The 27,515-nt window shown below is 53.9% G+C and overlaps 2 protein-coding genes across 8 annotated transcripts; both read left to right on the top strand.

The window, feature by feature from the left end:
- The first annotated feature begins 610 nt into the window (after nt 1–610).
- DAXX (death domain associated protein) lies at nt 611–14,440 on the top strand. Of its 6 annotated transcripts, none has more exons than XM_061621587.1 (8): nt 611–698; nt 1,045–1,409; nt 5,571–6,336; nt 7,597–7,820; nt 8,482–8,638; nt 10,383–10,863; nt 11,657–11,855; nt 14,117–14,269. In XM_061621587.1, exons 2-8 carry the CDS (start codon nt 1,155–1,157, stop codon nt 14,174–14,176), a joined length of 2,142 nt encoding a protein of 713 aa, XP_061477571.1. In that variant the 5' UTR covers nt 611–698; nt 1,045–1,154; the 3' UTR covers nt 14,177–14,269. The 6 variants fall into 6 exon arrangements, with proteins under 6 accessions (XP_061477571.1, XP_061477573.1, XP_061477575.1 ...); XM_061621589.1 differs by lacking the exon at nt 611–698 and adding an exon at nt 707–831; XM_061621586.1 differs by lacking the exon at nt 611–698 and having other exon boundaries at nt 724–1,409; nt 11,657–11,846.
- A 5,970-nt stretch (nt 14,441–20,410) lies between these two features.
- ZBTB22 (zinc finger and BTB domain containing 22) lies at nt 20,411–26,528 on the top strand. Of its 2 annotated transcripts, none has more exons than XM_061621537.1 (2): nt 20,411–20,562; nt 23,778–26,528. In XM_061621537.1, the coding sequence occupies exon 2, from the start codon at nt 23,842–23,844 to the stop codon at nt 25,390–25,392; it is 1,551 nt and encodes a 516-aa protein (XP_061477521.1). In that variant the 5' UTR covers nt 20,411–20,562; nt 23,778–23,841; the 3' UTR covers nt 25,393–26,528. The 2 variants fall into 2 exon arrangements, with proteins under 2 accessions (XP_061477521.1, XP_061477522.1); XM_061621538.1 differs by lacking the exon at nt 20,411–20,562 and adding an exon at nt 20,598–20,797.
- Nucleotides 26,529–27,515: the final 987 nt, after the last annotated feature.

The raw sequence follows: 27,515 nt of genomic DNA, 5'->3' as shown, positions 1-27,515 counted from the left end.
GGGAGTGGGGAGCTGGCCAATAGGGAGGGGCCGAGTAGTGTTTTTTTTTTTGTCCGGTCGAGGCACTGAATAGTTTATTTCCCTCCCCCAGTCACAACCGATGTTTACCCGCCTTAGAACTGCAGGATATAGAGGGCTAGGAGCCATTACAAATACAATCCATACAAATACAAACATCAGACAGTTTCCGCCAGAAGTGGGAATGGAACAGTCCGAGGGGGCGTGTCCTGCCAGCGCGAACAGTTCCTTACACTTACAGTTTAAACGACAAACGACGGAGAACGTCACGCAGAAGGGAGGGGCGGGGTTCACTTTTCCGTACGACAAAATGGCAGCACCCAGAGTCTCCACCGGGTTAATGCTTTGGGGAAAGGAGCCCAGATTGTCCTAAGCTAGGATGGGAAGAAAGCGGGAAAGGGGCGCCTGGCCCTCCGCATAAGAAGGCTTAAGAGTCGTCCCTCGAAGAAGAGCGGGGAGCAAAGAATAAGGGAAGGCGCTGCCTTCCCCCGCCGGCTTTTCCTCCTTACCTACAGAAAGATGGCGGCTGTCGTAGGGCGGGCAAGGGCGGGTCTTCCGGTCTTGCGCAGTGGCGAGGGGCGGGGGGAGGGGAGTCAGTGCTTGACGGCCGGCGGGGGGAGGGGAGTCAGTGCTTGACGGCCGGCGGGGGAAGGAAAGGGGAAGCGGGGCAAGCAAGCTTGGTAGGGGCTGGTGGGGTGGGGGGCTCAGGCCCCCTTCCCATTTGTGGTGGGGTAGGGCAGACTTGGTGGGGGCTCGGTGGGGGCAGGGAGCATCAGCCCCTCCCCCCAGATGGGAGCCCCTCTTCTTGGGGAGGTGAACGGCTTTACTCTGCCCCTCTCTCTCTTCCGTGGGGGGCTCCCTCCTCCCCCTACCCCCTTCCTGGGCCAGCGTGGCCAGACCTGCTTCAGGGGCGAGGCAGAGGGAGGGTCTCTGTCTCTCTCTTAGGCGCGACCCCTCCCCGCCAATACAGACACGTGGGCACCCTCCCCTCCTCCTTTGTATGTATGTCTCTTTTTTCCCCCCCAGGTGCCAGGCGGTCCGTTTCCCGCCCGCCCTCTGACCCACTGCCTCCCTGCGATGCTCCCCCCGCCCGCCTCTCTCTCCGGCCCCTGAGCCCTTGGGGGGCCGCCGCTGCCATGGCTTCCCCGAGCGACAGCATCATCATCCTGGACGGAGACGACGACGAGGACGACGGAGCCCCTCAGCCGTCGCCTCCTCCTCCTCCTGCTGCTGCTGCCGCCGCCGCCGAAAAGGCAGCCGAACCCCCCGGCCCCAGCGGCGGCGCCCCCCCACAGCTGGCCCAGGCCAGGGGGGGCGCAGGGCACAGAGCCCCCGCCCTGGGGAAGGACCCCGCCAGCCTCAGAGTGGAGAATGAGCGGCTCTTTGCAGAGGTGAGTCCTTCCCTGGCTAAGCGGGCTTCTTTCCCCAAAGGGGTGTACACTGTGCCCCTGAAGGCAGCCCCCTCCCCTCTAGTCCGAGTCCTGCCAGTCCTCCCTGCCTGCTGTGGTCTGGTGGCAGGGCTTACTTGTCCCAGTCTCCTGGGGTTGGCACCTTCTGGCCTGGGCTGAGTGGTCTGGACTGTGGATGGGGCTGCAGGCAGGGCAGCACACCTTACGGTGGGCAGGTTGCCTTTCCTCCCGGAAGGGGAACCAATGAGCTGGTGTTTCAGCCCCTTCTGAGTGTGGTTGAAGGTTCACCGTATACTTGGTGCTGCCCCAAATGCAGAAGGGGCAGGGCCCCTTTCTGCCCAGGGCAGTGGGCATAGAAGAGAGGGGTGCTGCTTGGAGGCTGCTTGCACAGGCCGGGGAGTGGGGAGGCAGTGTGTGCGGCACTTACATGACTGGGCTCTGTCACGGGCAGCACAGCCTCATCACCTTCTTGTGCTTCTGTGAAATTCACTGGCATGAGCTTTTGACAAACGAGGAGTGAGGGAAAATTCAAGGTAATTTTTTCAGTCACTTTTAAAATAAAAAAGTTTAGGGCAGAGGTGGGGAACTAGGTCTGTCCAGTGAGCTGGATTCAGAACTGGCCTACCTTTTGCTGGCCATTCTTGACAGATGGGTGTGGTCTCCGTCCTATCAGCCACCTGCTGCCATGAGATGTCAGGTGATTGTTCTCCCTTTCCGACTTCCTTCTTATCCCCACTTGCAAAAGAAGAATGTTGCACCGCTTTCCCTGCCAAAAGCAGAGCTTGCATTATGCAGCACTGAAAGCAAGCCCTGCTTCCGACAGGAATTGGCTCTCCTGAGTAATCACAGCAGGATTTGTATTTGACAACTTGCAGTTGGGAGCACACTGCAATGTGTGAGCCTTTACAATCGAAAATAATGACTTCAGGTGGGTAGGGGGCTGAATGGCCTTGCAGGTCTCATTAGGTCTGTGGGCCAGACGTTCACAACCCACAGCTTAAGAAAATAAAGAAAAAGTTCTTATTAAATATTTTCTTTTTTGGAATTAGTAAAATGCTTTTTAAGCAAAGATTTTATTCAGTTAAAATGTGCACTATGAAGATTTGTAAGGCCATCAAACAGCAGGCTTCTTCAGCCGGGTGATTTCCAGACGTTATTGGTCTCCAACTTCCAGCAGCTCCAATAGCCAGCATGGCCAGTGGTCAGGGACTATGGGATTTGTAGACCAAGAACATCTGGGGGGGCCTCCACAGATGTGGTTTGTCCTGGCACCAAAGTCTCCATTATCCTTTCAAGAGAGGAGGAGGAAAGAACCTGCTTTTGCCATCAGCTTTGCAAGTTGTGCAACTGCAGCTCCTTCCTCTGCGAGGGCTTTGGTTTCGTTGTAATGTAATTTGTATATATTTTATTTTTAACTTGCATAGTTATTGTATGCACATCATGTTTTGTCATGTTTTGCGTTTTGCAATTGCATGCATGGAATATTTGGGATGCATTTTGAAGTTGAGGTTTTGAATGACTGTAAAGTAGGGCTTCTGGTACAGCTGTGCATTGACTTTTTTGCTATTCCGCTGAGATTACTCAGCTTTTCTCACTTTTGCAGTCATGACAGGTAAAGACAATAAGAGAACTTTTAAAAAAATAGCCTGGTATATGTGTAATTGTGTATGGATCTGGCCTCGTGCGCTACTGGAATATAGTTTTCTGCCAGGGCAATGTGGGCTTTGGCCCCCAAAACGATTCCCCACCGTTGCTGTAGCTAGATACACAGCTTAAGTCCAAGATGCATTTTTGTACCTAGAAGGAGCCAACTTGTTAATGAGAGGAGAATACAGGGCCTTTGTTGCTTGTGAATTGCTGCTTGCTGCCTTCAGGTGACCTTTGATCTAGTTTGATGGAAGCATCCTACATCACCTGCCCTTTTGATTTGGCCTCTCAGTTGTGGTCCGTTCCATCTTTTCAACTCTCCCCTCAAACAACGGTGACATGACAAAATGTAGGCCTGTAGGCAAATGTATAGCCCCTTTTAGGCATGGAGGCCTGTACTATCTCCTCCAGAGCCTTGGCATCCTTTAGCACTTAGCATCTTTCTGGTGGCTTGAAAGATATGTCAGAGAACAGCCAGTGTAAATAGTTAGCTCATAGCCCACCTGGTACCTTATCTAAGGGGCTAACGAGTTTACATTCCAAGGAGCAGTCTGATGCTCTGCCAGAAAACTAGCTCTAGGATGCCAGGACCCTCTGCTTATCAGCCGTATCAATTAATACAATGATTCAATGCTTTGCAGCAATTAATTACTTACATAACATCACTGCTGTGCCTGTAAACTATATAAATCACTCTTGTTGCCCAGTTCGGGGTTCAGACTGGTCCACGGTTTGTGCAGGACCTTGCAGTCTGATGCGTCCTTTGGGTACACCTGTGTGCTGAAAGTTACTCAATAAACTTCTCCTTGTAAGCACACCTGGATCTGACTTATCGTTTCCTTGGCATCCCTAAACGTGGAAGCCAACGGCCAGGGCACATACAAAAGTGTGCATGCTTACCTGGGAATAAACTGCAGTAAGAAGAGCAGGATTTACTTTAGGGTAAACTTGTGCAGGATCAGGTTGTAAATTTCAGAAAGCAACCAGATACAAACTGTACTATGGTAACAAAGCTATAAAGGATGCATTTTGCATTTGTAAGATAAGCTTAGATGTGATAAGAGAGTGTTGCACGTATTTCAAATTTCCCTCAACATTTCAGCTTTTTTCCTTAAAAAATAAAAATACTCTCTCCACCAGCTTCAAAACCTTATACAGACCTGGAAACTGCCCACCTTGTAGTGTGGTCAAGCCAAGTGGCATCCCAGATCTTGGAAGAAAGGGCAGGAGGAGTGAAGGGTTGGGAATGGGCGGCCACCCACAGCCACTGTGACATCCTGGCTCCGTCTTCGGAAGAGCTTCTCCTCCTGCCTGCTCACCTCCCTCTCCCAGCTGCTTCCTGCCCACACCTGGATATTTGTCTCTCCGGCCTCCTTGAGTTTGAACCCGCCTTCCCCTCCCCCCCATTTCAGCCTATTCTGGGATCCTGAAACCAGGTCTGCCTCCTAGGACTCTCTGCTACTCTTCCACTGCCACATCTTGCCCAGGAATTGGATGCTGGCCCAGAGGGAAGAGCTGCCTTGTGTTACGGGGAGAGGGTGTCCCCTGGGCTGGTGCTTATTTGGAAGAGACCAGCTGTGTTTTGGGCAAAGTCTCTTCCCCCCTCCCCCTCCCATTGTGCATTATTTTGTCTTGGTGTCTGGGGTAGGGCCATGGCAACCCCCAGTAGAGACCCCTGGTGAGCCACTGCCCGTCAGCCTGGACGCTTCTCACTGAGATGGGCAAATGGCTGGGATGAGGTGCCTGCCTGCCTGTGTCTGTCTGTGTTCATGGCTTGGGCCTATCGGTCAAGTCTTTTGTACAGTTCGCGTCCGTGCACGCGTCTTTGTAGTTCAAAACAATCACTCTTCCTAGTGAGTTCAGTTTTGGGGGCAGATCTGTGTGCATGGTGAAGATGAGCACCCTAGAAGCTGTGGGATGGAATGGAAGGAAGCTTTTGCCAAGAGACTCATGACAGAAATAGGCCTGGATGCCTGTCTTGTGGGCAGAAAACATTCTTCTGCCTGGAGGAGCAGAAGTGCTGGTAAGGCTTTGCTTAAGCTAGGGCGATGCCCACTGTCAAGAAGGCACAAGATTTGCTACTCCATGGGGGGGTGCTGCTGGGGGCCTTTTGAGAGTCACCCCAATAAGACTTGTGTGAGCACTTCCTGCAAGTGTTTGTCCCATGAGCCGCTCACCAGGACAGAAATTATTTTAGTTATGAGCAAGTGGGGGTGGGTGGGGGTAAAAGGAGCCAATCAGAGAGCAGGAAAAGGTTTCTGGGATGTTGGGGTAGTTCCTTCTCTGGAATCCACGTTAGCTTCACCTCTCTTCTATGCAAGCAGCTTTTTCTGATGCCTTTGTCTGTAACTTGTCTCTGAGAAACACCCACAGAGAAGAAGAAAATGTTGCTTTTAGATTCCATTCTTACTGCTTGTAATAATTTCTTACCTGGACATTTCCCCCCCTTGAATCTGGACTGATCTGCAGTAACCTTGTGCCTCCTTCCCCCTGCAGTTCATCGCCTTCTGCTCCCAGCATACTGCAGACCACCAGGAGGTGATGCCCTACCTGGCCGCCCGCCATCAGAAGGCCAGCCCTGACTACCTGGACTCGGTGGAGTTCCGCAACGTACTGGGGCGTTGCCTGACGCGGGTCCAGGCCCGGCCAAGCAAGGTCTACGTCTACATCAATGAGCTGTGCACGGTCTTCAGAGCCCATGCCCAGAAGAAGCTGCAGGCGGCCCCCGACCCCAGCGGCAGTGGCCCCTCTGCCCCTTGCGAGCCCCGGGAGGGCTCCAAGCGGCAGATCCGCTATCTGGAGAACCTGCTGCGGGTCTGTGCAGGGGAGATCCGGAAGCTGCAAGAGCGGGAGCTGGACCTGGAGGAGCTGGACAATGAGGACTCCGCCTACATGCAGGAGAGCCGCCTGAAGCGGCGCATGATGCGCATCTTTGAGCGCCTCTGTCAGCTGAAGGACTGCAACAGCCTGACGGGGCGGGTGATTGAGCAGCGCATCCCCTACCGCGGGACCCGCTACCCAGAGGTCAACCGCCGCATTGAGCGCCTCATCAACCACGACCCCGAGGCCTTCCCAGACTACGCCGACATCCTCAAGGTGGTGCAGAAGGCCAGCACCCGCCACAGCCTGAACCTGCCCAAGCGGCAGATGGAGAGCATGGCAGCCGACGCCTTCCGCGAGGTTGGGAACCGCCTGCAGGAGCGGCGTCACCTCGACCTCATCTACAACTTTGGCAACCATCTCACCGACCAGTACCGGCCCAGTGAGTGCCGGGGGGGGGGCACGTGAAGGGGGCTAGCGTCCAGCTGTGGCAAGTAGAGTGGCGGAGGCTGCTGTGCTTGGCAGGAGCACAAGAAGCGTCTCCCCATCTTCTTTGGCCTAGTTTGGGGGTTGTCCACCCCCCGTCCGTTTGTGCCAAACCTCCTCCCCACCCCTGCTTGTGGTCAGGCTCTTCACCTCCTCCCTCAGCCGGCCAAGCCTCAGGCAGCCCCCTTGGCCTTATACATGTCTCCTCAGAAGTAAGCCCCACTGGATTCAGTGGGACTTTTCTCCCAGGTGTGGGCGTGGATATCTAGGATTGCCCACTAAGGCGTTTAGTAGTTGGAGACTGCAGGCGGCATGTGGGTAAACAGTCCATAGAGTACTATTGTATACAATAATAAAGTTCCAATGAAAAATGCATCTTATGATAAAGCAGTAAAATGAATTTGTGTTTGATAAGAAATGAAGTATTGCATATATTTCAACTTCCCTGAAATTTTACGTTTCCCTCCCCAAAAACCCCTTTTGGGGAAAATACATTCTTATCTATGGTCTCCCCCCCCCATTAATAACATAAGAACATTAGAAGAGCCTGCTGGATCAGGCCAGTGGCCCATCTAGTCCAGCATCCTGTTCTCACAGTGGCCAACCAGGTGCCTGGGGGAAGCCCGCAAGCAGGACCCGAGTGCAAGAACACTCTCCCCTCCTGAGGCTTCCAGCAACTGGTTTTCAGAAGCATGCTGCCTCTGACTAGGGTGGCAGAGCACAGCCATCACGGCTAGTAGCCATTGATAGCCCTGTCCTCCATGAATTGGTCTAATCTTCTTTTAAAGCCGTCCAAGCTGGTGGCCATTACTGCGTCTTGTGGGAGCAAATTCCATAGTTTGACTATGCGCTGAGTAAAGTACATGCGTTGCAAGTATTTGGTCTGGACTGGCTGGTAGATCAAGGCAGAATATTTTCTATCGGTCTCTGAAGAATCACACGAAGGGGCGTGGATTCGGCTGAAGTGCAGGTTTCGGGGGGGTGAAATAGTCTTCCATTTGCCTCCCCCAATTTAAGAATATTTTCCAGATAGTTTTGCACTGTGGCTGTTGTGCATCCCGCCTGGCTAGGGGCAGGTCAGATGGGGGTTTGGGAGGTTCTAAAGCCCCCCCAGCCGGCATTTCTGCCCCCTGACTGTGAGGTGGGTGGGGGTCTGTCTGTCTCTGGCTCCACCGCCAACCTCTGCCCTCCTCCTCCTCCTTCTTTCCTTCTACAGATTCTGATCCGGCCCTGGCAGATGGTGAGCTGGCCCGGCGCCTGCGGCAGAACCGTGATATGGCCCTGCGGCGCCTGGAACAGGTGACGTCGCAGTTTGCACAGCTGCAAGACCGGAGCGAGGAGGAGGAGTGGTTGCAGCGGCGCAGGCGGGGGGGGCGTGCCCAGGCAGGGTCCAGCAGTGCTGCCGGGTGCCAGCAGGGGGAGCTGTCCTCTCCCAAGGAGGTAAGCAGGGAGGGGGGTTGATGCAGCAAAGGCTCTGACCTTCCTCTTGGTGGAGGCCAGGTTCTTTGGGGCCAGCGCTGAGGGCAATGTCGGAACGAGGCTTCCGGCTGGAGCTGGGGGGTGCCTGGACCTGCCCAGGGTCCACTTCCCTCCCTCCCTCCTCAGCTGTTCAGGAGGGATCCCAGCCGCTGGCCGTCTTAGAGATCCAGTGGCCTTTGTCCTGAGCAGCCAGCCGTTGATGTTTCTCCCATTGGTCCAAACACCTTGTTGGCAAGGGCCGGATGCCAGCAGAGGGGCCCCTGCGCTTTCCCAGCCAAAGCCCTGAGGCCTGGTCCCACAAGGTAAGGGGCGGGGTGGTGGTGCTCCTGCAGGGCTTTTGAATCCCTCTGAAAGGAAAGGACGGAGCTTGCTTCCAGCAGGGACCGTACCATTGGGTCACTTAGGGGTGCACCTCTTCCTCCCACCGCCTCCCGTGGCCTCTCTGGGGGTCCTCTCTGGGGAGTCTCCGTTCACGTGAGCAGGGACTCTGCATGAGGCCTGCCCATGAGTCCACCCTGCAGCTCCTCCGGAGTGGGGCACCGGGGGCCCTCTGGCAGGGGATGGGCAATGGGGTGACCTGCGTGAAATTGACACCCCTGCCCCACATGTCTTTTCTCACTAGGGCAGCCAAAGTCCCAAGGGGGTAAGCAAAGAGGCAGAATGGGGGGAAGAGGAGGAGGAGGAAGAGGAGGAGGAGGAGTCCTCGTCTGAGTCAGACATGGAAGCAGAACTGGAGAAGAGCCTGGAGGACAGAGAGGATGCAGAAGGGGTTGTGCCAGGTGGGCAGCTGCTGGGAGGGGCTGGGTCTGTCTGGGTGGAGCGAGGGGGTGTCGGGGGCACATGGGAGGCCAACTTTGTAGCTGTTTCCACTGAGTGCAGCTGTAGCAATATCGCTCTTCATACCTGCACACTGCTGTGGATGCACTGAAGAGAAACAGGACAGGCACATTGTGATGAAATCAAGTAATCCCCGGGTGCCGAGTGGGGCTGCCTGTGGCTGCTCCAGGGTGGGGGGCTCTGCGTTCTTCAGGGGCTGCCATCTACAAATGGCTCTCGCAGTCTGAGGGAGGCCCGCAGAGCAGCAGGACTGCAGAGGGTCTAAAGCCAGGACAGAAGAAGGCAGCAGAGTTGGGTTTCTGCCTGCCCAGGGGAGGGGCTGCTGTGGTGCGCAGTGTAAGCACCGTCCCCACCCCACTGAGGAGGGATTCGTCTGCTGCTGCCGTGGCTGTGGCCCTGTGGTGGCAGTAGCGATCCTCTCGCCTCTTCTTGGCCTTGGCAGTCTCCTTGGCTCATACCTCAGTGGTGGGCTCTAACTCCCATCCACAGCCGCGCCACGGCTGGTGATGGGCGCTGTGGCCTTAACAACGTCCGGGGGCTCCCTCCACTGGCTGCCCATCCTGCGTCCACTTGCAGCTTTATCTCTGGGGAGAGATTGGGGGGAGCTCTGCGCCAGGAGTCTGAGGGAGGCCGCTGACGTGATGGTCCCAGTGCAGCAGGCTTACTCGGAAGGAAGGAAAGTGGAAAGTGGTGCTGGGCTAGAATTAGCTGTGTAGAACTTCCTTGGGGAAATAAAGGTAGGTTGTTAAACAGGGCAAAATAGTGTTCTCTGGAGGATGGGAAGTACATGGCTCTGAACCTTGAAACATCCATCACTGGAGAAGCAAACACGTTGCAGAGGAGCCAGTCAGCTTTCATCAGACAGGAGCTGCAGATCACCCACGCGGACTCTGTTGGAAGAGGCTGATGGAGGGCTAGTCCCCGGGTCTGTCGGGAAGCCCCAGAGATGTGAAGGCCTGGAAAAACTCAAGGGACGGTGATGGGACAGCTCTTTCCCCTGAGGAAATGTCTCAGACTTTCAGTGTGTCAGGCAACACACAAAAAATCGTCCTGTGAAATATTTTAAGATTTCTTTACAGGATGTATAGCCTGCCCTTTATCCAAAGATCTCGGGGTAAAAATATTATTAAAGCAATGTATAATTTACATTAGACGGCAATCAAGCTACAGACGTCCTTTAGATTCCAGATGAACGTTGCTCGGGATTTTGGAAGTTATTAAATTAGGTCTTATGTAAGACAACCTACAGCATTAAGAGTGCTAATTCTGATAGATACAGCACTCAAATCCGCGATAACTTTCCTGCACCTTCACAAGAGGGGAGGCTTCACGAGCCTTTGTTGCTTGTGAATTGCTGCTTGTCCTGCCTCTGCTGTGCATTTGACTCTGCTTCCGCATTGTGGTCAAACTTTCCATCTTTTCCCCCAAACAACCATGGCACAGGCACCCCCTGCAACAAAGTGCCAGGCATGCCTCCTCAGGAGTGACTTGAGAACAGGATGAGGCCCACCTCATCCAGCACTCCGTTCCAACAGCAGCCAGCCAGATGGTGATGCCCTTGTGGGAGCAGGATCCTGGGCGCGATGGGCCCGTTGGCTGAGCCAGTAGGCAGACTCTGTCGGCAGAGGAGCTCTCGGGGCCCGTGAGCCCTGAAGGCCAGGCCTGACCCACTCCTTCCATCCACAGATGAGGAGCCCCCTGCCCAGGAGGTGGAGGCTGACCAGCACATGGACTTGGGGGCACCCGAGCTCGTCCCGTACTCCTCTGACGAGGAGGAGGAGGAGGAGGAGGAGGACGATGGGGCAGAAAGAGAGGAGGGGCAGCAGCAGCAGCAGGATGTGGGGCCGGCCCCTGCGGACTCCAGGCGTTCCAGCAACCCACCTGCCCTCGGCAATTCCCCCTCCCAGCAGTTCTTCCTGGAGATCGAGGAGGCCCTGCCCCTGGAGGCTGGCGAGACGCCGCCCCCGACCCCCTCTCCTCCGTGTCAGACTGAGCAGGGGGACGACCTCCCGGTCTGCCTGTCTGAGCTGAAGCCTCAGCCGGCCGTCAAGCACAGCCGGTTCCTGGAGAATGGGAGGCCCCGTAGGCTGGATGCCACCTCCCTCCACGGAATCAATGGGGAGCCCCCCAGCAAGCGGAGCAGGCACGAGCAGCGGGTGTCCAACAGGTGAGCAGGTGATGTTGATTGCATTGGGCATGTTCATGGGGGGGGAAGAGGAGACCCCCTCCCTCCCTCACATGTGCCGATGAATAGACTTCTCTCCACCAGGCCACTTAAAAGGGGCAGACCTGCAACAAGGCTCTGAAGCGGGGTGGGGTTGGGGGTGACGCGGCCTGCCACAGGAGGGGCCTGTCCCCCTTCCCCTTGGCAAGCCAGGCTGTGCCCATTACAAGAGCAGCCTTCTTCCAGCTCTTCTAATGGTGTTGGACTGCAACCCTCAGCAGCCCCAGAATCCGGACGGCTGTGCTGGTGCGAACGGTTGTGTCTGAAACAACTGAAGGGTGCCACGCTGGGGAAAGCACGAGGAGGAGGCGGGGGGCAGTGCCCATGTCCGCCAGGGAGGTGGTGGGTCTCCACGGCGGGAGGCCTTCAGGAGGCAGCTGGACAGCCCCCTGTCAGGGGAAGCTTTAGGCTGATTCCTTCCTTGAGCAGGGGGTGGACTCGATGGCCTTGTAGGCCCCTTCCAACTCTACTATTGTATAGTAGATCAGGCCAGCAGGGGCCCACCTAGTCCAGCTCCTGTTCTCACAGGGGCCAACCAGATGCCCCGTATGGGAAGCCCCTGAACGGGACCTGAGCACAGGAGCCACTCCACCCACCCCATTGGGAAGCACAACTGTCTCCACCTGCAGGCGGCGCATGGGCATTGCGGCCAGTAGCCTTTCATCCCGTTATCCTGAGTGAATCTGCCTGATGTGTTTGGCTCCAGTTGGTGCAACCGTTTCTTCTGCCCCCACAGCAGCTGCATTGAAGTGCCCAGCGCTGGGTCGTCCGAGGAGGAAGACGACGAGGTGCTCCTCAGCCTGCCTCCCCAGCAAAGCCCGGCCCCTGTGGCAGACTCCACGTGCGCCGACTCCCCCGGGCTGGGGCTGGTCACCAGTTCCCAGGGCAGCCCCCAGCAACAGCATCCGGGGCTACTCCTTGCCAAGGTCTGCAAGGTACTACATGGGCAGTGTGTGTCGGGGGGCGTGGCACAGGCAGAAGCAGCAGCCCCGAAGCCCCCTAAGTGCTCTCCGGGCAGATGGGGGCCAAGATGCTTGGGCCACGCCCAGCTGCCTCTGGCAGAGAAAGGAGACGTGGCAGCGCCACCAGGGCTTCTGCTGCGTCCTGCCAGGTGGCCTGATTCTGGGTCTGGGGTTTGCTGGGGTGGGTGTCTGCCTCCCCCAGCCACTGGTGCGCAGCTCCTGCGCTGGAACGGAGAGCAGAGCGCCAAGGAGTCTGCAGGCAGAACTCCCCTTTGGGTGTTCTCTGGGGAGAAGGGCAGGAGCTGGTGTGGTGGCGGGTCGGGGTGTCTGGAAGCTGCTTCTGGGTAGATTCCCTGCTGTGCGCTGGGTAACTGGGGAGGCCAGTTAATGCATCTATGCAGACCGTGGGGACCCCGGAAGAGCCTTCTGTGGCGGCAGCAGCTAGATGAGGCCAGAGGGGCATGTCTAGGCCAGGCCAGCATCGTGCTCTCGCCCTGGCGGCCTCTTGGCAGAAGCCCAGCAGCAGTAGGACCCCAGTGCGGAGTGCAGTGCTCTCCCTGCAGGCCGCTTGGCAGCAGTGAACGTGGACAGAGCAGCCGGGCAGGCCAGGGCCTCTGCTGACAGACTCTGGGCTCCCCGCATCCCTGTTTCCTTCCCTCCCACCGCTGAGCAGGGCTGCCTGAGTAGCCCAGTGGCAGGACGGCCCCTGCTTTGCATGCAAAAGGTCCAGGCTGCAATCTGTGGCAGCGTCTCTGGCACGGCCGGGAGGTTTTGTCCAAATTCATGGAGAATCCCCACTCGGTCTGCGCTGGCAATGCCAAGCCTCATGCTCCCCCCCCCCGGCTCACTGTGGGGCCTGGTGCTGCTGAGGAGCCCACAAGGGCCATCGCTTTCCCTCCCTCCCTCCCTGTTAATTCAGAAACTCCACAAAATAGTTGCGTTGGAAGGGGCCCATAAGATTCTGGGCCCCTGGAACGTCCATCTTGTGCTGCTTAATTCTCTGGAGCGCAGAGCTTTTTTTTATTCTTGGCGTAAGACATGGGGAGGGCTGTGGCACTTAAAAGCACAACAGATGTATTAATGAATAAACTTTGGGAGGGTTCAGTTAGGGTCACAAGAAAGCCCTCCTCCCTCTCTCAGGAGTCTTTGTCTGCTCTGCCACCTCACGCCCTGCCCTTGACCTCCCTGGGTGCAATGGAGGGAGATGGAGCTCCCAGTCACACCCTCCCTACAGCAAGGGGGCTCTTTTTAACCCTTTATGGCCCTCTCATGTCCTTGAACTCCAACCCCTCCCAGCCGGCAATGATGGGAGCTGGGCAGGGAGCACAGCACCCTCCAGAGGCCCCCCTGTTGCCCCACCCCTGGTACAGGGTCTACTCATAGGTCAGCTTGAGCTGTGGGGGTGGAGAAGGCTTTGTTGTTTGGGACGGGACTCTTCCTCCCCTCCCCTGTCACTAGCAGAAGCTGCGGGATGCACCTCTGGACGCCGTCGGACGTGCTCGTAGTTTCTGCAGGCCACGGAACCCGCCACTCCCAGCCCAGCCAGCCAGCCTCCCTGTACTCCCCACTACCGGTGGCTGCAGCATGAGTTTCTCTCGTGGGTGCAGCGCAGTGACCGGGGAAAGTGCCACTGCGGCCCCTGTGGGGACGTGATCAGGCCAGGAGACCCACCCCACTCTCCCCGTCCCCTGTGTGCATGGCGGGGGCAGGGTGAGGTGCTGCAGAGGGAAGATCCCCCCGCCCTCCTTTGCAAGCTGTAGGCTCCTCACAGGTGGGGGGCTCAGAATACCACCTGCTGGAGGAGACGCAGTCTGGCAGGCGGGGGGCTGCCGTGGTGCCGTGCTTGCGGGCTTCTTCCCAGCAGGCATCTGGTTGGCCACTCTGAGTACTTGAAGGGCCCCCTTTGGTGGCCTGATCCAGCTGCTGTTGAGGCCGTAGGGGCTGGTCTTATGTGCGTATGCCTTGGTCCTTCCTCAGCCATGTCTGCCAACCAGGACAGCGCAAAGGCCTTGGCTTTCTCTTGGATCGTGCCCCATGCCGCAGTTGAGGCTTCTTCATTCTTGAGTTGGGGGTGCCTCAGAGCTCATCCGCAGGCCAAGGGGCCACCAGGTTCCTCCTCCTTCCCCGCCTCCTGGAAGAGGCCTGGTGTGTGTGTGGGAGGGTTTTGTTTAGCAGAGCAGCCAGCATGAGCAGGGTTAATCTCCACCTGCTTTGACCCCCTTCTCTCCCCCCAGACCAGCGTGGCAACCCAGTGTGACCCAGAGGAGATCATCATTCTGTCGGACTCAGATTAGCCCCCTCCCTGCCGCAACCCTCCTTCAGGTGCTACGGAGGAGGAGGAGAGATGCACGGACAGACGGAGCGGGGCCAGTGTCTCTTTCATTGGATGGCGGCTCTTCTGTTTCTGGAGGCTTTTTAATGGTGCATGGGGGGGTGGGAGTGCAGTGTTTGTATTCTGGATGCCATGGGGGAGGTGTTGGGGGGTGTATTTGTGCCCTATCCTTTTAGCAACTCATTTTACAAAAAGAAGGGGAAATAAAAAACAAATATTTTTGGTAGAGTGTGAGTTCTGTTAAAATGTGTTTGTGTCTACCAGCTGCTAGAATGATGTGTAGGAAGCTCAGTCCGGGAGAGGGGATATCTTCACTATATTGCCACTTTCCCTCAAAATTGGAAGTCTGGGGTGGGGAATTACACCTGCCTGTTGCAGTGAAAGGCAGTATGTAATCCAGCCCCCCCTTTTTTTTTTACTGTGTCATATTTACACTGTGGAATGTTCAGGGTGTTGGAGAATTTTGTATTTCTCCTGTGGTCCTTTTGTTGGGGGTCCTTGAATAAAATATTTTGAAGACACAGGCTAACAGGAAAAACGTAGGCCTTTATTGGATGACAAATGTACACTTGGCCAGTCTCCCTCTGAGCGAGTGGAGAACTGCACTATGGCACTTGGTTGCCTGGGTTTTTTATACATATCAGGACAAAGACTGTAGCATCTACCAATCAGGATTTAACAATCAGAATGACATAGACATGACAGTATTACACAGGTATTTGCACAGGTACTTTGTACTTTCTGCATCATGTTCTAGTGAATTTGGTGTTCTACTGAATTTGGCAATGTCCAGTACTTCACATGAAAGTACATTTTCACAGTGAGCTAAGCACTCCCGCTAGTGAGCAAGCAATTTAGTTACGCATTTTATTACTGCAATTCTTTCTACATCTTAGGGATACCGAGATATTCAGCACAGTGTTATCAGTTGTTTAGAGTACAAGTAGTTCCAAACAAACCAGCATAGTCAGGGGAGACAGCTCCAATGAGAAAAGGGTCTGGCTTCCTACTAAGCTATTAAAATGTCATGAACCTTTATAGCTTTATAAAAGAATATATTTTGCTCATTGTTTATGTATATTGAATTCCCCATTAGCTATACATGTATGTATATATAAAATCCCCCATCATCTCCCCCCAAACAGACCAGAATGGAGAGAAAATATCCCTTACTGTTCAAACAACAGCATGACACACAAAAGTCAAGGTGAACAAACTATAAATAATAACTGCTGCTGCATTTTCAGCCTATTTTTAGAAAAAGTCTGCTGGGTATAATGCACCCATTGTCATCAAAGCCATCAGCTGTGCCCCTCCCCAAGCAGGAGAGGGGCGAGGCTTCTAGGTGTTGGGAGGTGGGGCCGGGCTGGGGCAGTCCCTCCAACAGCAACCGCCACATCACAGGCTCACTGCATTCTTGGTCTTTGGAGGGGGAGGGGAAGCAGGCACTTTGCACCTCTTGGTCTTCTGGCTTTCAATCTCCCCCCCTGCCTGACAGACTTTTTTGCAGGGGAAGGGGAGTCACTCTGCTTCTATGTCTCCCACCCACCCCCTCAGATGCCAAGACAGTTGTTTCCAGTGGCTTTTCAGGCGGTGTCCTGCAGAGAGAAGCACTTTGCACATGTATAGAGGTATTTGATTCATCAAGTCTGACTGCTGGTGTAGTGCTTTCAGGACTAGTGCTGCAGCCTCTGGATTGCCTTCAAGGACAGCCCTATCTACAGTGCATTACAGTAGTCCAGACAAGAGGTCAATAGAGCACAAACAAGTGAGGCCAGGCTCTCCCAGTCCACAAACGGCCGTTCCTGTTGAATCAGCCTCTGCTGGACATAAGAACTCCTAGTCACAGAAGCTACTTGTGGCTCCAATGACAAGCTGGAAAGCTGTGAACCCTTTCAGGGTACGTGAACCGCAACCCCCTCCCAGGACAGGCGGCCCACCTAATTCCTGGATTCTAGAACCGCCCACCGTATGTCTGCCTTACCAGGATCGAGTCTCAGTTCATTATAAATATAGAATATATAGTAGCATAGCCATTCACAAATAAATAAAAGACAAATGATGAGGGTTGTGTTCGGTCTTGTTACGTACCTCCAGGTCGATTACGACTTATGGCGACCCTATGAAGAGCATCTGTCATGAACCACCCTGTTCAGATCTTGTAAGTTCAGGTCTGTCTTCCTTTATGGAATCGATCCATCTCTTGTTTGTTCTTCCTCTTTTTCTACCCCCTTCTGTTTTTCCCAGAATTACTGTCTTTTCTTGTAAATCATGACTTCTCATGGTGTGTCCAAAGTATGATAACCTCAGTTTCATCATTTTAGCTTCTAATGACAGTTTTGGTTTGATTTGTTCTAACACCCAATTATTTGTCTTTTTTGCAGTCCATGGTATCTGCAAAGCTCTTCTCCAACACCACATTTCAAATGCGTTGATTTTTCTCTTATCCCTTTTTTCACTGTCCAACTTTCACATCCATACATAGAGATAGGAAATACCATGGTCTGAATGATCCTGACTTTAGTGTTCAGTGATACATCTTTACATTTAAGGACCTTTTCTAGTTCTCTCACAGCTGCCCTCCCCAGTCTTAGCCTTCTTCTGATTTCTTGACTATTGTCTCCATTTTAGTTAATGATTGTGCCAAGGTATTGATAATCCTTGACAAGTTCAATGTCATCATTGTCAACTGTAAAGTTGCATAAATCTTCTGTTGTCATTAGTCTTCTTGACATTCAGCTGTAGTCCTGCTTTTGTGCTTTCCTCTTTAACTTTCATCAGCATTCGTTTCAAATCATTACTGGTTTCTGCTAGTAGTATGGTATCGTCTGCATATCTTAAGTTATTGATATTTCTCCCTCTAATTTTCACACCTCCTTCTTCTTGGTCCAATCCTGCTTTCCGTATGATATGTTCTGCATACAGATTAAATAAATAGGGTGATAAAATACACCCCTGTCTCACACCTTTTCCGATGGGGAACAAATCAGTTTCTCCATATTCTGTCCTTACAGTAGCCTCTTGTGCAGAGTACAGGCTGCGCATCAGGATAATCAGATGCTGTGGCACCCCCATTTCTTTTAAAGCATTCCATAGTTTTTCATGATCTACACAGTCAAAGGCTTTGCTGTAGTCTATAAAGCACAGGGTGATTTTCTTCTGAAATTCCTTGCTCCGTTCCATTATCCAACGTAAGTTTGCAATATGATCTCTGGTGCCTCTTCGCTTTCTAAATCCAGCTTGGACATCTGGCATTTCTCGCTTCATATATGGTAAGAGCCTTTGTTGTAGAATCTTGAGCATTACTTTACTTGCATGGGATATTAAGGCAATAGTTCGATAATTACTGCATTCTCTGGGATCCCCTTTCTTTGGAAGTGGGATGTATATCTGGATCAGAGCTTGGAAAAGTTACTTTTTTGAACTACAACTTCCATCAGACCAATCCAGTGGCCATGCTGGCTGGGGCTGATGGGAGCTGTAGTTTAAAAAAGTAACTTTTCCAAGCTCTGAATTCTGGATCCATTTCAATCGGGCTTCAGGCCTGGACATGGGACTGAAACAGCCTTGGTCGCCTTGGTAGATGATATGAGGAGGGCATGGGATAGGGGCGAATGCACCTTCCTTGTCCTCCTTGATCTCTCAGCGGCTTTCGATACCGTTGACCACGTTATCCTCCTGGACCGCCTGAAGAGGTTAGGCATGGGGGGCACTGTATTGCAGTGGTTCCATTCCTTCCTCTCTGGTAGGTACCAAAGAGTGGCATTGGAGGATGAGGTTTCGGATCCTTGGCCTCTCACTTGTGGGGTGCCACAGGGTTCCATCCTCTCCCCGATGCTGTTCAACATCTATATAAAGCCGCTGGGGGCAATCATCAGGAGATTTGGGCTGCAATGTCATCAGTATGCGGATGACATGCAGCTCTATCTCTCATTTAAATCTTCACCGAGGTTGGCTGTAGAAACCCTGTCCAAGTGCCTGGAGTCAGTGAGTGGCTGGATGGGAAGGAATAAGCTGAAGCTGAACCCTGACAAAACCGAGGTACTGTTGTGGGAGACAAGGGAAGGCTGGGGGATGTGGACCTGGTGCTCAATGGGGTACGTTTGCCCCTGAAAGACCAGGCCCGCAGCCTGGGGGTCATTCTTGACTCCCAGCTGACCATGGAGGCTCAAGTCTCGGCTGTGAGCCGGGCGGTGCTGTATCAACTCCATCTGACACGGAGGCTGCACCCCTACCTTCCCAACCACCTGCTCCCACCGGTAGTACATGCCCTGGTCACCTCTCGCCTAGACTACTGTAATGCGCTCTACGTGGGGTTACCCTTGAAAACGGTCCAGAAGCTGCAACTGGTACAGAATGCGGCGGCTCGTCTGATTAAAGGCAGCCACCGGCAAGATCACATCACTCCAGTGCTGAAGGAGTTGCACTGGCTACCGGTTGTTTACCGGGCCCAATTCAAGGTGTTGGTTTTGACCTTTAAAAGCCTATACGGTTTTAGCCCAGTCTATCTGAAGGAGCGCCTCCAGCATCGTCAGGGATGCCGCTCAACAAGATCAGCCTCAGAAGACCTTCTCTCGATCCCACCGGTTAAAACAGCTAGACTGGTGAGGACTAGAGAGAGGGCTTTTTCAATAGTGGCCCCCACCCTGTGGAACTCTCTCCCAAATGATCTCCGCCAGGCCCCTTCTATGATGAGCTTCTGCTGGGCCTTGAAGACCTGGCTCTTCAGGCAGGCTTTTGGGGTGGGTTAGGTTTCTTACTGTTATGGTTTTAAATTTTAATGTTTTAATTTATTGTTTTATCTTGTACGTTGCCCAGAGTGGCTGGACAACCAGCCAGATGGGCGACTAATAAATTAAATAAATAATAATAATAAAAAATAATATATGGAACGCTTCCAGTCTGTGGGCCATTGTTTAGTTTTAAATATTTCTTGACAGATTTTAGTCAAAATTTGGACAGATTCAGTCTCAGTAGCTTGTAGCAACTCTACTGGTATGCCGTCTATTCCTGGTGATTTGTTTCTTCCAAGTATTTTAAGAGCAGCTTTCACCTCACATTCTAAAATTTCTGGTTCTTCATCATATGGTTCCTCCGTGAATGAATCTGTCATCTTGCATCTCTTTTATAGAGTTCTTCAGTGTATTGCTTCCATCTTCCTTTTATTTCATCTCAGTCAGTCAGTGTGTTCACCAGTTGATTATTCAACATCCCTACTCTTGGTTTAATTTTCCCTTTCATTTCTCTAATCTTTTGGAATAGGGGTCTTGGTCTACCCTTTTTGTTGTCCTCTTCTATTTCTATACAGAAACTATTGTAATAGTTCTCTTTGTCCCTGCGTACTAGTCGCTGTATTGTTGCATTTAGGGTTGTGACTGTGTTTCTATCTCCTTTTGCTTTTGCTTTCCTTCTCTCTTTAACCATTTGAAGAGTTTCTTCAGTCATCCATTGGGGTCTTTCTCTCTTTTTAACTAGAGGTATTGTCTTTTTGCATTCTTCTGATAACGTCTGACTTCATTCCATAGTTCTTCTGGTTCTCTGTCAACTAAGGTTAAAGCCTCAAACCTGTTCCTTATTTGATCTTTATATGCTTCTGGGATGTTATTTAAATTGTATTTTGGCGTTATGATTGCTTTGTTGTCCTTCTTTAGCTTTACTCTGATTTTCGATACGACCAGTTCATGATCTGTACTGCAGTCTGCTCCTGGTCTTGTGTTAGGCCTACTCAGGACTATTAGAGCATTACTAAATTATGTCTAATTTCAAAATGGGTCTACTCTGAGTAGGACTAACGTTGGATATAACCTTTTAATGCAATGTATTTTTAAAAAATTCTCTATTTTCTACCTTTTCCCGTCTAAGCCAGGGTTAGGGTTGGAAGGGCTGGCTTCCAAAAACGAGATCATTTTTAAAAAAAAAAAATCAGAGCATGATTTTTGTTCATGTGCAAACGGCTACAGAAGTGGATTTTAAGAGACATAATAAATTTAATTGCATGCAAAGAAGTTCCTCCCGCTCCTGCCTCTTAAATAGTGTCCTCCGACTGAAAGTGCCTCCGTGCCTTTTAGAAGCCGCAGGAGCAACAGGGAATCCGCGCACGCGCTGTGGTGAGCAAGGGCTTTCTCTTGTGCAAGCGCGATACCGAGAGGGGAGGGCCTTGTCGGAGGGCAAATAAGAGCGCCTTAAAGGCGAGGTGGTCCAGAAGCGGCTGTGGGGGCCGGTGAAGGGAGGCGAGACGGCCCTGCCCCTTTAATCCGCCGCCGAGAAGGAAGAGGAGAAGCCTCCGCAGCAGAGGCCGCGGCGGCCGCCCAGCGCCCGGGGAGCAGCCGAGCGAAAAGGCGGAGGCGGGTGAGCCGGCAGGAGGGGGAATCGAGACCACAAGGCTCCCCCTTTTGTGGGCGGGGGCGTCATCCCTGCAAAAAGAAGGGTGCCTCTGAGCGCGTACAGAGAGGGAAGGGGGCGCGGCTCTCCGCGCTTCCTTTCCTCAGCCGTCCCCGCTCCGCCCTTGGGGTCCCTGGGAGTGTCCCTGAGCACGTACAGAGTGGCCGTTCGTGCCCCTCCCGTACAGCTATTCCGCATCCAGGTAATCGGCCAAAACGCGGGGACCGGGGCGGAGGGGCCGAGTGAGCGCTCTGCATATGCTCAGGGGCACTTCCTGGATTCCAGATGCGCGTGGCACATGGAGGGGGGGTTCTTCCAAGATCTGGTGCTTCTCGTGCCCCCTGGCGAAATGCAAAAGGTCGTGGGGTCCAGAGCAAAATGCAAAAGGTCCGTGATGGAGGAGGGCAGGGCGGGGCTCTGGAGAATGGGCCCTTGGGGGACGGAAGACGAGGAAAGCAGTCGATTTCAGGAGCGCGCCCACCCAACGACCCACTGATTTTTGTGGGATCCCGGGGGACCCCCAGCTGCCCACCGCTGGAACCAGGATCCTGGGCTGGGCAGGCGCTTGCTTTGTTCAGCTGCCACCGAATTCTTGGGAGGAGGCCTCCCCCCCCCACCCGCCTGGTGCCCTCCAAGTGTTTTGCAATACAACTCCCGTGGGAGGGACTGAGCCACGGAGGAGGTTTGTGATGCCTCCTGGTTTGCAGTTCTGTGCATGCTTTCCTGGGAGTAACTCCCCTTGAACGGAGTCCTCCCTTGTCAGGAGTCCTCTGTGGAAACTCCACCTTCAGGAGCAGACTGCCAGGGCCAGACAGGCTGTTCTGCCCCCAGGGTTTGGCCAGCCCTTGTCTGCCACCTCTGTGAAAGAAGCAGGTCCACTGTTCTGGCTGGCCACAAGAGACACAATAGCAGAGAGCGCTGCCAGTTTTTCCCTGTGCATGAGTGCCCCCCACAGCCACTGTTGCCCCCAGTTGTCTCCTCCCCCCCCCTGGGAGCAGCACCACGCTGCTTCGGATAAGGCCTTTCCCTGTCAGATGCATCCCCACCCCACCAGCTGCAGGTGGTTCGCGTGTGACACTCCTGCATCTCCCTTTCCTTGCCCGGCAGAGTGGTGTGGCTGCGTGGTCACCAGCGGCATCTCTGGGGAGGGCTGGGAAACGAAAACCCACCCACCCCCACGTCTGAATCCCGGGAGCATAGGCCACACTGAACTTGACGGCCCCCAGTGGCCTGGTTCCGTTGAAGGGCACCTTCCTGCATATTATCACTGCCGGGGCAGGATCCACCTGTAGCAATCGCTGAATGGATTCCCATCCATGTCTCCCCCTCCCCAGGGGAGGGACTTCCATATGGGAAGTGAGAAGCTGCCCCCAGAGCTAGTGGTCAGAAAGGCCCTCCCTCCCTCGTGGTAACACTTTAGTGAGTGGATGAGCACAGGTTTAAAAATATTTTATGATAGTTTTACAGTATATGTATGTTGTTTTCTGACATATTATTTTTGTTATTGTTATGTTGTTTTTGTTATTATGAGAAGCAGCAGCATTATTTATTGTATTTGCTAGTCATACAAAAGTTTATTGATGCTTTTAGTGATGTTTTTATTGGTTTTTAAATTTCCTTGTATGTTGTAAGCCACCTTGACTGGAAACAAAGCCCTACGAGGAGAGACTGAAAGAACTGGGCATGTTTAGCCTAGGGAAGAGAAGACTGAGGGGAGATAGGATAGCACTCTTCAAGTACATGAAAGGTTGTCACACAGAGGAGGGCCAGGATCTCTTCTCGATCGTCCCAGAGCGCAGGACACAGAATAATGGGCTCAAGTTGCAGGAAGCCAGATTTCAACTGAACATCAGGAAAAACTTCCTGTTAGAGCCATACGACAATGAACCAATGACCTAGAGAGGTAGTGGGCTCTCCAACACTGGAGGCATTCAAGAGGCAAGTGGACAGCCATCTGTTGGGAATGCTTTGGTTTGGATTCCTGCATTGAGCAGGGGATTGGACTTGATGGCCTTATAGGCCCCTTCCAAGTCTGCTATTCTATGATTCTATGATACTTCTATGAAGCTTATAACTATTCTAATAAATAAATAATATTTCAAAGCGACTTAACAACAGACCAAAACAGATTAAGTCAATTAAAAGCCAGACTTAAAATGATGTACGATACAGAATTCCTAAAATTCCCCATCTGGCAATAGGATAAAAAGGACATGCCTGCCCCACTCCTCTAAACGGATGGGCACCACAGCAGAGGCTCACTTCGCCACTAAGCAAAACAGAGGAAATGAAAAATGTCTTATCCTGACACCACCTGAAAACAGCTGCGGACAGGAGCCACCAGGGGAAGAACATTCGTTCTCCTGTGGCCAACGGTTTCTCGGAACAGATCACCATGCAGTGTTCAGGCTGAGGCCCCGTCCACACTGTAGGTGAAATGCAGCGTCATGCCCCTTTGAACGCCAAGGCATCTTCCCCCAGAGAATCCTGGGATCTGCAGTTTGTGAAGGGTACTGGAGTGGTTGAGAGGCCGACCCCTAATCAGTCCCAGGGTGGTTTAACCATCAGTCCCAGGGAGTGCACTAGGAAGAGGGATTGTTAAACCACCCTGGGACTGAGTAGGGGTCAGCCTCCCAACAACTCCGGTACCCTTCACATACTGCAGATCCCAGGATTCTCTGGGGCAAGATGCCTTGGCTGTCTAAAGGGGCATGATACAGCGTTAAATGCACAGTGCAGATGGGGCAGAGGGTGTTTTCCCTCACAGAATCCCTTCAGAGTTCTTTTTATCAGGGATAGACTGTGGAGCCCAAATGCCACTCCGTATCTGAGCATGTGCGCACATGCACCTCTTGCAAAAAAAAGGTTTCGGGTGAATCAGATCTTTTAAATATTAGGAAAGGGCTTTTTGTTGTTTCCTAGATTCTTCGGTTTGAAAGGTTGGCCCGCCTCTCGGGAATGCTTTAACTTTGATTCCTACACTGAGCAGTGGGTTGGACTTCATGGCCTTAGAGGGCCCTCCCAGCTCTACCATTCTAGGATTCTCCCTCTATTTCTGTCAGTCTTCTAACATGGGTTCCTTTTTTAATTTTATTTATTTATTTATTATTTAATTTATATCCCGCCCTTCCTCCCAGCAGGAGCCCAATTTTCAATTTGGGTTTTTTTGTTTGCTTGTGCAGGAAACAGGCTGGCCAGGCCAGCGGAGCCCACCTCTACCAACTCGCCCGCCGGCCACCCAGCATCATGGACACTTCCTCAGGCCTGGCCATTGTCCATGTGGACTTCCCCGAAGTCACCACCGCCCTGCTGGAGAACTTGAACCAGCAGCGGCTGGAGGGCAAGCTGTGTGACATCGCCATCCACGTGCAGGGGCGTGTCTTCCGGGCCCACCGGGCAGTGCTGGCGGCCTCATCCCCCTACTTTCACGACCAGGTGCTCTTGAAGAACATGACCTCCATCGTGCTCCCGAGCGTCATGGACCCCGTGGCCTTCGAGACGGTGCTGGGCTCTGCTTACACCGGGAAGCTGAGCATGGCCTCGGACGAGATCGTCAACTACCTGACTGTGGGCAGTGTCCTGCAGATGTGGCACATCGTAGACAAATGCACTGAACTGCTCAAGGAGAGGCGCGGGGCCCTCATGGGGCCATCCTCCTCCTTCCGGGCCCACTCCAGTCGCACCAGCGACAACCAGTCGCCCAGCAGCAGCAACTACTTCAGCCCCCGCGACACGGGCGAGGGTGCTGACCACAGCAAGTACAACCCACGGGGGGGCCTGGCAGGCGAGCGTGACAGCTTGGAGGACCACGAGGAGGAGGTCATCTTTCATGCCGAGAAGGGCCCGTCCCGCTGCCCTGACCCCTTCGCTGGGGGCAGCAAGTTCATCCTAGAGACAGACGACGACGTTAGTGACAGCGGGGAGCCAGGTAGCAGCGAGGGACGCCGGCCGACCTACGTCCGCCCCAGCATCATGCCCCAGAAGCAGTGGGTCTTCATCAAGAAGGAGCGTTCGCAGGAGGACCTGGTGCTGACCTGCGAGGAGGACGAGGACCCCGTGGAGGTGGCGGCAGCAGCGGCAGCAGCGGGCCCCGTCCCCGAGACAGCCCTGAGCATCAGCGACGTCCGTACCTTGACTGACCCGGGTGGCGGGAGCAAACTGGAGGAGCAGGTCAACTTCTGCGAGTCGTCAGAGGACTTCCCGTCTCCCTACGAGGGCCTGGAGGACACTTCACCGCTCCCTGGCTCGTTCCCGCAGCGCGGCTCCCTCCTGCCGATGGACATGCAAGGCAACCAGATCATGATCTTCCCCCCGCAGACACCAGTGGAGCATGGGGCCGTGCAGTTGGCAGCCAGCTCGGGGGATGGCAACAAGATCTTCATGTGCCACTGCGGCAAGGCCTTCTCCCACAAGAGCATGCGCGATCGGCATGTCAACATGCACCTGAACCTGCGTCCCTTCGACTGCCCCGTCTGCAACAAGAAGTTCAAGATGAAGCACCACCTGACGGAGCACATGAAGACCCACACGGGCCTCAAGCCCTACGAGTGTGACGTCTGCGCCAAGAAGTTCATGTGGCGTGACAGCTTCATGCGCCACAAGGGCCACTGCGAGCGGCGCCACCGCCTGGGTGTGGCAGGTGGAGGAGGAGGAGGAGGCATCTCTGCCGGGGGTCCACCAGCCTCTGGGGTGGCCAAGAAGGAGGCGTCACCTTCCCGTATCAGTGGGGAAGCCGAGTGGGGCACAGGACGGTCACCCCGCAGTGAACTGGGCTTCACGGGGAGCAGTAAGATGTAAATGGGGGCAGGAGGGACCTTTTCCACAAACATCTGGAACAGCCCAAGCCTGTCTGCACTAGACAAGCCTTGATGCACTCCCCCCCCTCGGGGGTGGGCAGCATGGACTGGATTTCAGGGTGTGTGTGGACTGGATGATGTCAGGGAACTTGTCACACCCTCCCCCCACGCAGGTCCTCTGGGCCAGTTGCCTCCCCCCATCATGCACTGGCCCTAATGCTGGAGGCACAACGGGGGGAGGGGAGGTTCCAGGACAACTTGTCTTTTCTCTCCCGGGGGGCTCTGGACACTTCCCTTGGAACGCCCCCCCTTGTAATGCCCTCCCCATGTGCATCCCTCCATTCTTAACTGATGTCCATTTGTGTTGGGGGGAGAGGCTTGTCCCACTTTCGAGGGATCTGCACACTAAATAGCCCTCTCCCATGTGCTGTCTCATTGAGGGGGGACTCATGTAGCAGCCGTGCCCCCTCTTTGCTTGTCTGCCCTGTGTGTCTGTCTGTCCTGTAGGTGTGTGGATGTCAAGGGGGAGACATGCTCTTTGTGTGCAGAAGCTCTGGGGGGAACTTGTTCTCCAGGTAAGGCCAGGCAGGACCCCCACCCTGAGCCCCCTGGAGATGAGAGAGTCTGCCGGTGGTCAGAGGACGACCCTGTGGCCTGGTGTCCCTCCCCAGGTGTGTCTGTGACACAGAAATTGTTCCTGTGGAGACCAGGCCTCTGCTCGCTGTAGAGGACCCTTATGATAATGGGGGGGGGGTACGTGAGCTAGACCCTTCTGGAAGCTGCCTGCCCCACCCTGGGGGTGGCCTCCCTCCCTCCTGAAATGGTGCTTCTGCATTCTTCCCCCAGGCCCCCCTCCCTGCAAGGATGTGGAGAAATGCCTCCCCATTTTAGTGGAAGAAGCTGGCCCCCCAATTCCTTGAGGGTGGGGGGTGGAGTGGGGAATGCTTTGGTGCCCCCAGGAAATCAGGCATCTTCCCCCCCTTCACCTGGTGAACCCCCCATTTCCTGCTCCCCCCCAAAAAAACACCTTGTTCCATCTGGCTCCATTGAGTTTGAGATTTTTGTAACTTCATTTGGGTCTTTTTTAGAAAATGAAAGAAGCAAACATTCTATATAAATATGTATTGATCTCTCCGAGCCTCCGCACACGCACACACATGTTTCTATCTGCACTCCCCTCCTCCAAACTTTCCACTGGGAAACCTCTTCCGGGGTCCCGGCCTTGTTTTTCCAGGTTATAAGACTGGGCCATCCACTTTTTCTAACCCCCCCTCTGGGGCAATTTAGGGCACTTTCCCAAACCTTGCGCTCATCCTCCAACAACCCTGCGAGTAAGACCAGAAGTATCCCTGCCGTCTGCGTGGTGGCTCTTCCTGCGTGAGTCCGGATGAGGTGCCACTTGGCCTGGGGTCTGGATGCATTCTGGGCAGGCCTGTGGCTTGGCTCACCTGTTGGATGCCTGCATCTTTCTCGCAAGAGTCATCATCCCCACGAGTAGTAGTGTAGTGGGAAATTCAGAAGAGCAGGCTCCCTGCCCGTAGGAGCTAATTGGCATGAAATGGGAGCATGCTAGCTACTAAGAGTCTTCTCGGTGGCTAATTCACCTGTCATTCAGATGGGCTCCAACCAGCAGGAAAGGACAAAGAAGCATGTTAGAAGACTCTTCTTAGTAGCTACACACTCCCCTTTCATGCTCTGCTGCCTTCCCCGGGCAGTGTGTGAATACAGGAGGGGGGGCAGGATAGAGACAGTTGGAGGGTTAATGAGTGAAAGGAATCCATGCACCCCTTCCTCAATTGAGCCAAATCGTGCCTACCCCCTCCACTTTTAGCTTCAAAGACAGTACCCAAATTGAGGGGCTGCCCCCCCCACAATTCCCGCACTCCCTTCGGCCGACGTCTGCAGCATCAGAGCCACTCCTCTTCCCCCCCCCTTGCAGCAAAAGAGTCACCCTGCAAGGAGGGCCATGAAGGCTCGTCTGCAATGGGTCTGTCTACGAGGTGAGCCCAGCCCTTTCTGCGGGGGGTGGGAAGCACCTGCGGGCGTCTCGTCCTCCTGAACCGCAGGCCCGTCTCTATCCCGCCTCGGCCTGGGTCAGGACTCGTCTGAACGGTCTGCCTCCTC

This window comes from Rhineura floridana, chromosome 3 (assembly GCF_030035675.1).
Source record: "Rhineura floridana isolate rRhiFlo1 chromosome 3, rRhiFlo1.hap2, whole genome shotgun sequence".
Classification (NCBI taxonomy): Eukaryota; Metazoa; Chordata; class Lepidosauria; order Squamata; family Rhineuridae; genus Rhineura; species Rhineura floridana.
The sequence above is the reverse complement of the archived record's forward strand: the minus strand, read 5'-3'. Positions and strand labels throughout refer to the sequence as shown.

Bases quoted from the DNA above. Each gene is read 5' to 3' on its own strand.
- DAXX (XM_061621585.1), top strand. From the start codon at position 1,023: ATGTCTCTTTTTTCCCCCCCAGGTGCCAGGCGGTCCGTTTCCCGCCCG. The intron at 6,337-7,596 runs GTGAGTGCCGGG...TTCCTTCTACAG, and splicing joins CACCGACCAGTACCGGCCCA to ATTCTGATCCGGCCCTGGCA. The intron at 10,864-11,656 runs GTGAGCAGGTGA...CTGCCCCCACAG, and splicing joins GAGCAGCGGGTGTCCAACAG to CAGCTGCATTGAAGTGCCCA.
- ZBTB22 (XM_061621537.1), top strand. From the start codon at position 23,842: ATGGACACTTCCTCAGGCCTGGCCATTGTCCATGTGGACTTCCCCGAA.